Below are 15,193 nucleotides of genomic sequence, written 5' to 3'. Positions count from 1 at the left end.
TCCTTTTTTACTGAATCTGGCACAAATATAAAAGTCTTCGGTTTATATTAATGGAGGCTGTGGGTGAGAAGACAGGTAAGAAAAATGGAGAAAACAAGTGATTGGTTTTAAAAAAAGTGAATTAGTGAATGAGTACATGAGTATTTTATGAAGATATTTCTGAACTTAAAGGAAAAAAGAGGGTGAACTATTTCTGTTTCCTATTCAAGGGAAACTAAGGCAGAAATGTATAAAATTTAAATCCATACAAGCAAATGCTTTTAAATTAACCCAAGTAATCCAGTGAACTATATATTGCTGGATCACACCTGTTTTTAAACTCAAAATGTCAGGAAAATGGATCAGGGGAGAAAGTGGTAGACAGAAGCAAATCCTTAATGGAGTACATGCTGGAGTTCCTGCCAAACTGTAATTTGTGATGCCTTGATTGACTGTGGTTGACTTGACTGATCTTGATAATCCATCGGGAGTGGAACAGGGGAATAGCAGCCTCACAAAGCTCATTCTCTGGGCTTTTGTATAATCCATTACTCCTACAGCACAATGAGAAGTACTTCTGGGCTCCAAGGAGACAAGTGAAAGTTACTGGCCACCAGCAGCTGCAGCTGTTCAGAAAAGGGGAAAAAAAAAAAAAAAAAAGAGATAGAGAGAGAGAGAGAGAGAGAAGATGAAGAAAAAGAAAATAAAATTTTAGTGCAATTGATAGTTCTAACTGAAGTGGCCTAAGATCTACCTCCCAAGTGTGCTACACTTTGCCATAATATTTAGTATTTTTATATTCAAAATATTCCTATATTTCTTATTTTACAAAATTCTCAGAGAGATTCTAAAGAAGGCAGAACTCTGCTTTTGTAACATTTATTAATGATAACTATGTCATAGATTAATGACATAATTTTATGCATTTTAAATTTCTCCAGTAAAAGAGTTCCTCATTGTCCAGTTGATGTCAGTGGAGGGACTGCTATGTATTAAGTTCTGTATAAAAAGGTCTGAGGAAACAGCTATGAATAAGATGCCATCTCTGCCTACACAGGGTTATAAAGATTTTTTAAATACCCATTATGGCAAACCATCAGAGAAATGGCACACTACAATGTTATATAAATATTTAAAACAATGAAGATATCAATAAACCTTAACTAGAATTCAGAACTTTTCATTCACCATTCTCAACACTAATTTGATAAGGTTAAATTATGGCCACAATCTTGAGGATATAGAAAAGCACTGCTTCTACTCCCTGATATTCTGCAAAGATTAGAGAATACTAATAACCCCATTCTTCATCTCAACACAATGCCCCAGGTAATCATTGTGGAATGAACAGGGTTAAGATGGAGATAAAATCATTGCTTCATTTGGTGTAGAAGACAGGCAGGTTTGCCTAGCCTGTGGAGGTGAGCACACTGGATTGAACTTTAGCTCCTTTCCAAACTCAACTGTAAAGGTTTCACTTTGTTTATTTGTTTTTGTTTGTTTATTAGACCTACATCTAAACAGGTAGAACAAGAGAGAGAAGAAAACAATGCTGAGATTTTTGAAGTTGGAAAGCAGATGGATTAATGATAAATGGCTTCTAAGTTCTAACAAATTGAACTATTGAGACACAGAGGGAAAAGATGGGAGCAACAGAATTTGCACTGCAAAACCTCCCAAAGTCTCAGGAATTGAAAGCAGCAGGTGCCTCTGAAAGTAAGGAACCAAAACAAAGAAGAAGGTTAGATGTCTGTTTAAAAAGCAGTTAGTGCCACAGATCTACTCTTCCATTTGGCATAGATGGGTGCCACCCACTCCCCTGTCCTGGTAGAAGACTGGAAGAATTTCTCCAGAGAGAGTAAAACAAGGATGCTTGTGGCTAGAGGATGACAAGAACTCGAGAGAGAATAGGGGACTTAAATGAGCATATATAGATGAAAACTGAGATCTGACCCATGCCTTTTTCCTCACTTAGGTTCTACAGTACTGCTAGGCCAACCTTTACTTGCCAGATAGAAGTTTTGAAGTGGCTCTTCTGGAGAATCTGATCAGCTCTGAGAGGAAAAGCCCAGTTACTGGGTGGGCCACGGTGGCTCAACAGGCAAAGTTCTTGCCTGTCAGGCCAGAGACCCAAGTTCAATTCCCGGGGCCTGCCCATGCAAAAAAAAAAAAAAAAGAAGAAGAAAAAAAAAAGCCCAGCTGTTAAAGTTACTGACATGGAGGTTTATCAATAGCTCAGGCACAGCCTGACTGTGAAGATCTGACAACAAGCCCCATCCACATGCTTAGAGCTTCCAAACGCATTTTTTTTTGTCCTACCCTTAAATACGAGTGGACTGTCAAGTATCACAAAGGACCTGAGAAAACACTCTAATAGAGACCAGCAGGGAAAAGAGAAAGGACAAAACAGTGTGCAGAAAACAGAGACTGTGAAAGGCAAAGAAACTTCAAATAAAATTTTTAACATTCTCATAAAAAATGAGCCATTACAGCCATTAAGCAAGAACAAATGCTATTTTAAAAAGATAATTGAAGAGTAAAACAGCTTTTGGGAATTAAAAATACAATAGCAGAAGTGAAGGTCATGAGAAGTCTTGAAAATTGAAGTTAAGGAAACATTCATAAGTAAATCAAAAAGATAAACAGAAGGAGCATAAGAAAGAAAAGTAAGAAAATTAAAAAATTATTCCTGGAGGTCCAGTATGTAAATAAAAGGAATTCCATTCAAAAAAGAACGTAGACAATGGGGGAAAGAATTCAGCAAAAAGTAATTTAATGTCCTACAATGGAAGAGCTGGAGGTTCTAGAGTAAATGCACACATTAATGAGATCAAAAGGAAAAAAAATAGATCTGCTCTAAGATGCATCATTATGAAATTTCAGAATACTGATGATAGAAAGTAGATCCTACAACTTTCCAGATAAGTAAAGTAGAAAAAAGAAATAAAAAAAAAAATCACACAAGAAAGAGTAAAAGAATGATTTTAGAATTACAAATAGCAATTACAGAATCTGGAAAGCAACAGAAAAGTATCTTCAAAATTCTGAAGGAATATTACTTTCAATCTAATTAGAAGGGTATTTATCTACATTCTCAATCAAAGGGGTGGGTAAAAGGACAGTTTCAGACATGCAAGTTCTCAGAAATTTTACTCTCATATAACTTTCTTCACCAAAATACATGAACATCCAATCTGTTTGAATATACAGAGAGCAGAATTCAATAAGTATTCAAGATTTGGAGACTACATTAATGATAAACACTTAGAAAAACAAACAAATGTTGAAAAAGAGACAATTATGAATCCTGGGAAAATTGAAAGTGTGCACCATAATTTACTTTATCGCTCAGCCACGAAAATTTACTTCATAGCTCAGCCATGAAAAATATCAAGTGGTCTTAATAAATTAATATAATTATTGAAAAATTAATAAATTAAAAATGTGCACCATAATTCACTTCATAGCTTAGTCATGGAAATTTACTTCATAACTCAGCCATGAAAAATATCAGATGATCTTAATATTATAAACACTGAATGTTAACTTAACCAAAATAACAATTTACTTATATTGGAAGGATATTTAGAGAAATTGGGGCAAAGGTATGAAAGAAAGCTATAGCCTTATTGGTATTGTAGTCAATAATTTTAATATATGGTACTTTAAATGACAAAGAAATAGCAATAAAACATGAAGCTAGGGAAAAAGATCCAAAATAATCAGCTGAAAGCAATGGAAAAGTTTGTCTTTGGGTAGTTGGATGGGGCACATGGTGAAGAGGAGGGGAAGGAGATATTGTTTCCATAGTAAAATTTGCAGAATTATTTGATGCTAAACTATGTGTATATGTAGACTTGATAAAAATAAAATATTTTTTAAAAGACTAGACTTATAACTGAATTATCACCGTTCTTCTTTTAAGTAGGCATACCCTCCTCAGTGTGTTCTATATGCTTCAGGGAAACTGATCAATCACAACTCCAAGAGTGGGTTCTGACTCAATTTAGGTTGAGTTTTCTATTACTTAAAGGAAAATTAATATAAAGAGTTTTTAAAGTTAGGTATGAGGAGGAAAGTTGGAAAAAGCATTGAATAAAAAAGATTTCCACTCAAGTTCTTAGGTATCACTTTTCCATGTAGAACGCAAAACATTTAATTTGGCAAATAAGAACATGGCTTGTTCTAAGAAGAGGGAGAGAGAGAAAGAGAATAAGAGGTTAATAGATTAGAAAAAGTCTTCTGGCAATCAATTGTGGTGATCTTCCCTGGGACCGGCTGAGTGGGTCCTTCCATGCATAAAAATGGTCAAAATAGGCAGAAGAGAATCTGCATTTATATCTGCCATTTGTATAAGACAATGTGGGTATTTTCTTCATTTCCTGTCAATTTTCAAGGTAACATGTTCTTTTTTTATTGCTACTACTATTTACCATACTTGAATTTCTCTTTCTTCCGCTGGAAAACACCTAACTCCCTAGGATGTGATGACAGAGAAGGCCTAAACTGGCTTTTACCATTCCATATCAAATGCCCCACTTCGAAGGGGGAAGCAGTGAAGAAAGGCTACTCTTCTTGTGGAAAAAATAACTGCCAATGTAAAGATATATACAACCTGCTCGGGCAGCTGCCATTTTCTTGTTTCGCATTTTATTCTCCAAAGCTTGCTGCATGATGAAAAAAAGAGACAAGAAGAAAATTAAGTTTCCTGGTCTTTTCTTATTACTTGACATTAAGATAGCCAATGTTTTTATAAAATCAATTGCATCCTACCATTTTCATCTTCTTCTTTAGATCCAGATTTGCTGCCTTCTGGCCCTTAGCTGTAGCATTGAGATAATAGATGGTTAAGCTAAATAAATAAAAGAAAATGTACAGTTTATGGTGTTTTTCAGTAGGCCATAGAATGTTAGTGTTGGAGTACACTTAAATGCATTTCCTACTCTGAGACACTTATCTTGTAGATTAAAAAAGTGAGGTACAGGGAGGTAATAAGGCACACTCTGAATTAAGCAGCAAGTAGGGAAGGAACTGCAAAGTTGGGTCCTAAGTTTCCTGATCACCAGCCTGCTGCAATCTCTACATACCACACTACCTAACTTTAGCTCTCTCTTGGAAATGTACTGAGATCAAACTAAATTATCATTAAAACTAACATTTTAGATCAATGACAATGGCATCCAAGAGAATGCAAAATCTACTGAAGCTTCGAAAACATGTCCAATAAAAAGGAAAATGACTTTCTATATTAAATTCTCTCCTCTGGCTTTTATTTTTTTTATTTTTATTTTTAATTTTATAACAGAATATAATTCTTCATAGTTAGAGTTAAGTAAAGCGAACTTTTTTCGTAGAATATTGTTTGCATTTCTTCTTCATGCCAAAAGAAAAAAATTTATAAAGGAATATTTGGTCTTTTAAATGGCATTATATTTCTAGAAAAAGCTGATCAAAGTTATTCCAAACAATTCTGCAAAAATAAATATGCCTGTCCTTACTTAATCCCACTCCTGTGAATATACCCAAATAATTGAAAGCAGGGACTCAAACAGATATTTGCACACTGATGTCCATAGTGGTACTATTCACAATTGCTGACAGGCAGGACCAACCCAAGTGCTCATCAACTGATGAATGGATAAGCAAAGTGTGGTGTATACATACCATGGAACATTATTCAACCGTAAAAAGGAATGAAGTCCTGATACATGTAACAACATGGAAGAACCTTAAAAACATGATGTTGCATGAAATAAGCCAGACTCAAAAGGATAAATAATGTATGATCTCACTGATATGAAATAACTAGCCAGAAATTAGAATTCAAGTCACCAGGGGCTGGACTGTAGGTAGGGAATGGGGAGTTAAAACCCTTAATCAGTACAGTTTCTACCTGGGGTAATAGAAAAGTTTTTGGTAATGAGATGGTGGTGATGGTAGCACGATTTTGTACATGTGATTATCTGAATGTTATTACAAGGGGAAATCATGTATACACACACACACACACACACACACACACACACACATATACATATACATATACATATATATAACTAGAAAATATTTTTAAAACATTGAAACCTAATATAAAAACTATGGACTGTAATTTATAGTCAAATTATAATGATATTCATCTTTTAATCAACAAAGATACCTCATTAATACAGTGTAAATAATAGGGATAACTATGTGTGTGCGGTGGGGATATATGGGAAGTTTGTATTTTCTGCATGATTTTTCTGTAAACCTTTAACTCCTCTAATAAAATAAATACATTTTTAAAAAGATAACTGGCATTACTCTTTGTTGCAAATAACTGAATATTGAACACAATCCCTCTATTCATCAACATGCCAGATTAAACCCTTTATGAGCCATCTGGTGCTAGCAACATAATTATTGATATGGTTTAGCTGGGTTTGTTTATCTTTTATACGAGTGACAGGAGTTTGAATGAAATTACATACATGAAAGCATTTGGCGCAATAACTGGCATGAAGCTTGTGTTCAATAAATGTGTGTGTGTGAGAGTGTGCGTATGTGCGTGTGATTTGGATTTTCTTAGCAAAGTGACTGGATTTGGCAAATGAACTCAAAGATCTCACAGTCATTTCCAGTTATGGGATTCTCTATTAATCCATACATCACTGTATTAAATCTTAAATGGATTTTTCCCCCAAAATCATTTTGTAGTCCCTAAAAGAATGAGATTACCTACAGAGAACTAACATGAATTCTATTGTCTCTACTCAGTGACCCAAAACCATCTAGATTGAATGAAATGATCCAGTGGGGACATATGAAATGCTTATAACATCCTCTAATTAAAGCTAATAAAAAGCCAAGCCAAATGTATGGACCCCATAGAACAGGAGATGAGATCTTAGGAATTCAAAAAACAAATCAGTGATATATTGAAATTTGTGTTTTTAATTTAATTTCGTGTTTTTAGAACCACAGAACTAAATCAGCCTCAGGAGAAAATCTATTTGACCCCTCCATGCTGTCAATTTCCCTACAGGCTGCATATATCAAGATTGGCAAATGGTTTCCAGGCCTCATCTGGTCTGCTGTTTTGTATAGCTTGGGTAATAAGAATGGTTTTACATTTTTAAATGTTCACATAAATATTTGCATGAAACCTCAATTTTGCCTCTTGGCCCACAGAGCCCAAAATGCCTACTCCCTAGTCATTTGAGTAAAAGTGTGCCAACATGGGTTCTAGCCCATTCCTGACAAGTAGCCTCCAGCCCTTCTGAACACCCCACTGATGGTGAACTCAGTGTGGAGGGCTGCAAATGTTAGGAAAATAGGAGGTGGAAAAGGAGAGGACTTCAGAATCCTGCCTATCGGCTACTTAATTTTGGGCAGCTAACTACTCAAAGGGTCCATGTGCTATTAGTAATACAATCAATGCCAAATTCTTAACATTAGTGAGGAAATTAAATGGGTTAATTCATGCAGTGCCTGGGACAATGGCAGCCCAGGAATCATAAGTTTTTGCTCTTTCTCCACACCCCTGAGACAACTTACTACATCTTTAGATAGTGGCATTAGAACACCGCTTGCAAAGAAATCTATGAATGGTAAGAAGACCTAAAGATTTTAAAAACAAGATCTCAAGAATATCACTAAAGGGCCTTAACTCATAAAGACCACAAGGAGAGTGTTAATAATGCTCTCAGAAGCCACTGTATCATGAAAATGTGGAGAAAGAAAATCACTTCAAGGGTCACCTGTGCATCAGACAGGTCATTTTCTAATGCATCTGGACCAGAAATATACTATGGGATGCTTAACACCACCCCAGGATTGAGAGTCTGTAATATATAACGGTACTCTGTTTTATTGATTAATCATCCTTACTGCTATTAACTCTCCCTAAGATGATGTGATGGCATAAAAGAGCGAGTATTAGATCTACCATCTAAGGATCTGCTTTAACTCTTGGTAGTATTATTCCACCACCTTTCTTGCCTAGGGAAATCACGTCAGTTCTATAAGTCAGTTTCCTGATTTGGTTCATGATAGTGACAATAATATGATGATGATGATAATGATAACTTGGCTCAGAATCCCAGCTCATTTGCTTTAAACCAGTGGGAGTCTTCTCCCTGAGATTTCCTAATTTTACCTTTATTTAAACACATCCACCCCTTTGAATCAACTATCATTTTTAAAGGCTCCCTAGAGGTGGTTGAATACTTGCCCTCTTTGACTGAAAACAATGGCAGTTCCACACTTTCTATAAGGAGGGGCTTGGGGATTAGAAGGAAGAGCAGGGCCGCTTTCTTAGCTTATCCATAGCAAGCATATATTTTTATGTAGAATGTACATTTATCTGCAGTGGCCAAGAATCAGAAGCTAATGAAGATTACATACACGGGAACAAAAGTCCACTCCTGTGTCCCCCTTTGGCTACCAACTCTGACTTTAAAAGTTTAAAATGATTGACCTTTCTGAGACCCTTCTGGTCCCATGATTATATTATCATGACATACAGTTTTTGAGGACCCATGAGAAACAAGGACAGGGTGATTTTTAAGACCCCTTAAGCCCTTAGCCCTAAAATATAGGCTAGCGTTGCCCCAAGGGGGATATTAACTGAGAGACTCATCATTTCTGTGTATTCACAGCCATCTGCTTTATGGAACAAGAGGTGGGGGCCGGGTTGTGAGGGGAAGCTCAGTGTGCTGATTAGATTTACCGTTTAGCATTTATGTTTCCCTTGCTTTAGCTGTTTACTGATAATTATTTTGGTTACTTGGGAACAAATCTTATAATCCTGGGGAGGCAAAGACAGATGCAGATGGCTGTGAATTACATCCAATAGAATCAGAATATGGCTCATGAATTTCAGCCTCTCACACCATATAATCAGTACTGAATCTGGTTAGGTTACAGCACAGTCCTTGGGGAACATGAGGGAGCAGGAAAACTGGAAACCTAAAATGAGCCAAGAAGAACATCACAACGCTCTTTTCTATGAACAGAAAAGCACATACCCCATGACCAATACGACGGCAATGACCAGCCCTGGGTTAGAAAGTTGTCTTAAAATCTTCGCCATCCAGCTTGGGAAATCATGCTCCAGTGTCTCCCCAATGACTTCAAACATCCTATTTTTGCCACTGAAAAGACAGGAAGAAAAGCTCATTTAAAACATATTGAAAAAGACCATAACTATAGCAAGAAAATTAGAAATATTCCTCAAACACTGCCTAGGTACTCTTTCAGGTTAGGCATTTGGTATCTAGTACAACTTCTGATATTTTGACCTCACATTGTCAGCATATGGCTAGGATATGAGAAATGCTATTACAATATAGGCACATAGCCAAGGCAGTTAGGTAATCGACCACAACCACCAGCTAACTGTGACTTGAAATGTAGCTAGTAGAAGAGCTAAGTTTTTAATTTCATTTAACTTTAATTAAATGGCCATATAAAATCAGTGGCTACTGTGTTGGGTAGCACAGTTCTAGAATACTACATCACCTTTAATGACAGTATTGGTTTAGATATTTTCAAGCAAATAGAATTTTTAGCCAGTGGCCTTATAACTGAACAGGACTTAGGCTCATCAGAACTTGTAGGAAGAAAAAAAAGAACAAAAGAAAGAAATCAACCATGGTAATAGAAGGTTTTTTTTATTATTAAGATTTTGATTGAAATATATTTTATAAATCATACACAGTCGGTCTCTCAGTCAGCTGTCCTTACAGGAGAACCCTCTTTTTTGAGCCTAAAGAAATAGTGCACTCAATTTTTACCTAGCCTTGGAAATGAGCATGAGGAATAGCTTAAGGAAATAAAATCTGCAAATAATCCAATAACTTTTTCCATCCTATAGCTCCCATCTCATTTTCCACCAGACCTCTTTCATCAGAGCTGTTAATAGGTAACCACACAAAATGATGAGTCCTTTTCCTTGCAATTTCTTCTCCTGGACAAGCCCTAATGAGTACTAGCTTAGCTCCACTACCAAGAAAAGAAAGCGGGAAGAGAAGGAAAACAAATCTAAATAGCAAAGGTCCTTAATGGATTGACTCTGAACATATTAAGTTGAGAATCAGCCCCTATAACCTGCAGAAAGGGGAACAGGATGCCTGTTTTAACTTACTAGGATCCAGAACTATAAAGTAATATCCATGGAGCCAAGTCATTTTTTCCTGTATTTGTCTATTTATTCTATTATGAAAAGAAGTAATTTTCAGAAAAGATTTTAGATTGTTCTTCACCAAGTTGTATCTATCATCAGAATAAAAGCTGTAATAGCCCTTAACAGTGTTTTGGTTTTGCTTTTGTTTTTTAATCTTTAAACATTCTGAACTACTGAATGAAGATGACCCACAACTCCCAGATAACATTGCTTTTTTTCTGTTATAACTAACAATATCTTTCAGACCAAGAGCTGCTCCAAGTATCTTGTCAGGGCTTACTGTATCACAGAGGTATGGGTAAACTGTGCTTCATCAATCATAAATACATACACTAAGTAGCAGGATCTATGATGCATGTGGGGAAAGGAAGGGCACAGATAATCTAGAATTATATCAACTTATTCCAAAAATGTTTATTCTTCATCACTCCTGTGGGAGATGGACTCATGTACCCCAGCAAAAGGCACATTCTTAATCTTAACCTGTTTCTGTGGATGTGAACCATTTGTAAATAGGAACTTTGAAAATGTATTATCGGTTAAGGCATGAATTCTTTGTGCACAGGATCTTCTAAGATCCTATTTAGGTGTGGACAAACTGAATCAGGGACCTCAATCCATATTTTGGGGTTCTGTATAAGCAGAAGAAATTTGGACATGGCCAGTCACAGAAGGTGACAGGGAACCCAAAGAGCAGACACAAGAAGAGAGACCGATCACCATGTGACAGAGGTAAGAGATGCAAGCCAAGGAGCCCTAAGGATCATGGAAAGCCAGTTCCAGAATGCGACGGACTTTGGGGAGAAAGTCTGGCCTTGTCAATGACTTGATTTTGGACATCCAGCCTCTGAAACTATGGTGCAAGAAATTCCTGTTGTTAAGACAACCACCACGTGGTGTTTCTCATGGCAGCCCTGGAAGACTAAGACAACCTCATTCTAATTGATCATAGTTCCCATTTTCCATATGGAGTAGAGTAAAGAAACAGGAAAGGAGGACCAGAAACAATAAGAGAACCCACCCTTCCTTCTCTAGCCTTTCAGGCTGTGACTGATGAATATGGTCGGAGTGGGAGGACAGGAAATTTAGCAACTTAGAAAAATAATCCCTCCCAACAAAGTCTTCTTAGAATCCAGTGTATCCCAACACAGTTGCCAGTTCCTCTGAGTGTTGTTTCTTTTCCAGACCAGGTCTCTTACCAAAGAAAGGAGTCCAGGTTTCTTAATTATATGTAAACCATGCAAACATCTATACAACAGACCCAGAAATGCTATCTTCTGACAGATAAGCCCAGGCATGCCACTTCATAGTATTCTAGAAGTACTTTCCAGTCTTTCTGCCACTATATAGACAAGTAAAATGCCACTGCATTTAACCTTTATCTCTCCAGTGGGCATAGCTAGATTAGATGGGTCTACAAAGAAGTCTGTCTTCCTAACTGAACTGGGACTTCTGCAGGACCAGAATCTATGTCCAATTTACCACAGATCTCCTCCAGTGCTTAATATACAGTAAACATTATTCATCATTCATTCATTAACACAAAGTATTTACCAGCATTCTACCGTGTTCTGTACTCACAGAGATTAAAATATTCTATTCCCAACTTCTAAAAGAAAGCTAGATTATTAAGGAAGACAGGTCCAAAATCAACAATTGCAAATGAGTAATGTAATAGCAGATCTCAATATAATGTTAATTACTAAAAGCTCTATACAAACCCGAATATATTATATGATCTCAATTATTTAAAAATCTACCTAAAAAGAAAACAAGAGCATAGAAATGACAAAATGCTGAGAGTTGTTATTTCAGATCTTTGGGGTTATGGGTAGTATCTGTTTCCATGTTAAAATTTTCCACAATTTGTAAGTTTTTTTTATTACCTTTTCAGTAAAAAGAAAAACAGAAAAATTATTGTTGCTCTAATTTAAGCAGAGAGGTACATGAACCTAAAGAACTACAAATTGTTCAGAATTATTGGCAACAAATATCAGGGATTGAGGTTGAACAAGTAGAATTTTCTTCAACTGGGCATCAAAGAAATAGCTTTTGAATTGTTGAACTATTTAATGTGTATCTATTTCCCAGCCTATTGGAATAATTTCCTGGAAAATCCACCTTCCCGAACTAGACCAAGCCAAATATCTAAAAAAATTGCTTTGCTACATGGCCCCTCGAAAAGTTCTGTAGTCATTTTTCCCTGAAACCTCAGCTGTACCTGGGAATAAAGTCCTAGACCCTAATGACTTTTGCTGTGATGTCTTCATTAACCTTCCTCAAATTCATGTTTGTCTCTTTGCTGTCCACCCCAGGAGCCAGGTAGGGTCAGGCAACCTTCATTAAACAGGCTGGAGAAACCACCTCAAACTCAGAATCCCTAAGGATGTCAAACCATGAGTTTTCTATTAATAAATGCTTTCTCTCCTCTCTTCTATAGCACAACAACCCTTTCAAACTTTTAAGTTCAAGCAAGTAACTATGGTGAGTGTTCTTTTGCTCCAAAATGAGGTCGACAGAAAAAAATAGGTTATCTGTATAGCACCTTTCCTGGCATTCCACTGAAAATATTTAAATTTCACCCATCTTGACATACTATAACACATGTAGTGATTTGTTTATGTTTGCCAATTAGGAAATGCTGAGCAAACTAAGATACTATGCCTTAGATATCGACTAATTTTTTTTCAGTACAAATCAGAATAACTCAGTGTATGACATAGAAAAGGAAGAGAGTTAGGGCTCAAAAAGCTCATCTTATGCAGTATCTGTACATGGCTTGCTCAACGATATTAAGTATGAATGATCCAGAGTAACCACCAACCAGTTTCATTTTACATTGTGTGGTTTCCCTTTGCTGTTTTACTGAGGTCAATTTCCAATTAAAAAGTTAAAAAGCCCACCTAAAACGTATCCTGGATATTAAGTTGTATGGATAATTTGCAGTTTAACCATCTTAACTGAGTGGCTTGTTCCTTGAACTTTGTACCCTGAGATTTATTAAAAATTTAAGCCTCAACTCTCCTTCAAGGCTGCAATTTCTTATTTAGTCTACAGATGTCACTGTCTACATTATTTATAGCGACCCACTTGCAACCAAAACAAAACAAAAAAGCAAACAAGGCCTGTCAACAGCAGCTTCCTGAGCTTGACAGAACGCCTGCTGCTTTTGCCCCATCAGCTGGCTTAACATTTCTCTTTTTTTTCCTTTTCTTTTCTGATACAACGATAATGACTCAGACCACAGTGGAGTGAAAGTGCCTCTTTTATATTTAGCCTTTGGGTAAAAAATCTTTTGACTTTAATAACACGGGTCTGACAGCATGAAAGGGAAATTACATATGGCCCTTATTGCATCATGCTTGTCATTTACACTGCTTCCCACTTTCACAGCTCCTTCATTGAAAAGGAAAAATAACTCAAACACATGCTAGCCAGCAACTGAACATGCAGAAATTTTGAGGGGAAATGTGGTAGGTTCATTTCTAAAACTCTTTAGAGAATGAAATCTCAACCTTTCAGATCCCTGTGACTTAGGTTTTTTGATATATGCCAGCGAGAATGCTGTCACAGAGAAGTGCTGAAGAGCCCATCTCCAGCTTGGATCAAAGAGCCTTCTTCACTTTTCACTGTTGATTTCAGCAATTTGTCTTTCTTACTTAGGGAGAAAATAATATGAGAAATACCCTTAATTTTTCTCAGCAGCAGGTTGTAGCATTCTGGCTCATAAATTATGTGACCTTCTTTATATTCATTAGTATCCAACAATCATTCCATTTCCTAGGTAGCTTGTGCTGCAACTGACTTCAATACGTTTTTTTTTTTTTTCAATTTGGTGATCTAGGTGAGAATTAGCAGCAGCTTACTATTTCCAGAGGTAATGGCTTAGCATCAGGAAAACCTTCACAACCAGATTAATGAAATCAACCTTATTTTCAGCTCTCCCCTAATATGGAAATAGCTCAGTCATTGTCCATTTTTCACTTGGGCAGAGACTGGAGCACTTATTTCCCCTTTTATCATTTCCAAATGAGAAAATCAGTTGAACTTGCTAAGAACCCAAACTCCATGTCACACACTGAACCTGAATACCCAAGTGATTTCATTTCTATTGGGCGAAAATAGCAGTGTTTGATTGGAAAAAAAAAAGTTAGCCTATACAGTGAGTGATCATTCCCACCTGCACGCCTGAAAGAAAAATAAGCACAAGTGCGATTTCAAAAGCAAGAGACCTGAATGGGCCGCAATCAAAAGATGGTGGGAGGGATACGATCATGTACAGGACAGGCATGGTGGACAGAAAGAGGATGAGCAGTAGCATGCCCAGGTAGAAATTATTTGATCTGGAAGCTTTGAAGACTCTGGCCTCAGGAACATTGCAACACATCACGGCCCAGCACTGGAAGTACATGGATGTGTGGAGTCGAAGGATATTGAGGCCGGGGAGGCAGGGAGCATAGAAGGAGCCCATCCTGAAAAGAAAAACAGAGTTCTGCTCAACTCTGAGTCTTTACTCCATAACAAGGACACAGGCAGCATTTGATTGCACATCTTGCATATCTTTAAAGGCAGAAAATACATTGCCACATTGAACCACACAAACTCTTTTGATGAATTAACCAATCTAATCCCTCTTCACATCTTACCACTCCCTCCACTACTGTAGGTATTATGTACATAATTCTTTCACAGAAATTATGCAGTTCACTGAGTGTATCTGCTTCCATAAACTGTCATCTGCTATATTAAACCACAATGAGTTAATCAATAGATTATATCACTGTCACCTGTTTTATTTCTCTCTTCTAAACTCTAAAATAAGCTTAATTCCCCTAATACTCATAATATTAATTATTATAACTAAAAATTTAAATTTTAAAAATAATTGACCCTTAAACCCACTCATTCTTATTCAAATAACCTGCACATTAGGATTAATTACTTTTGACACAGGTAACTGATTCCTGTCAAATGAAAAAGAAAAAAATTACAATACGTTTTTCTTTTTCCGATATGGACTGTTTTCTATTTGTCACTTCTATGGTATCT

General features: G+C 36.5%; 1 protein-coding gene across 1 annotated transcript in view; it reads right to left on the bottom strand.

Annotated features, from left to right (window-relative positions):
* Positions 1-337: 337 nt before the first annotated feature.
* TMC1 (transmembrane channel like 1) overlaps positions 338-15,193 on the bottom strand; it is a 469,408-nt gene continuing 454,552 nt past the window's right edge. Inside the window, exons 23-27 of the mRNA XM_077148434.1 lie at positions 14,377-14,616; positions 8,988-9,113; positions 4,753-4,831; positions 4,595-4,646; positions 338-605 (exon numbers count right to left, since the gene is read on the bottom strand). Coding sequence (XP_077004549.1) covers positions 583-605; positions 4,595-4,646; positions 4,753-4,831; positions 8,988-9,113; positions 14,377-14,616 — 520 coding nt within the window. The 3' untranslated portion in view covers positions 338-582. The remainder of the gene's footprint in view (positions 606-4,594; positions 4,647-4,752; positions 4,832-8,987; positions 9,114-14,376; positions 14,617-15,193) is intronic.

The sequence above is a fragment of the Tamandua tetradactyla genome, chromosome 2, assembly GCF_023851605.1.
Source record: "Tamandua tetradactyla isolate mTamTet1 chromosome 2, mTamTet1.pri, whole genome shotgun sequence".
NCBI classification, from domain to species: Eukaryota; Metazoa; Chordata; class Mammalia; order Pilosa; family Myrmecophagidae; genus Tamandua; species Tamandua tetradactyla.
This window is presented reverse-complemented; position numbering and strand designations above follow the sequence as displayed.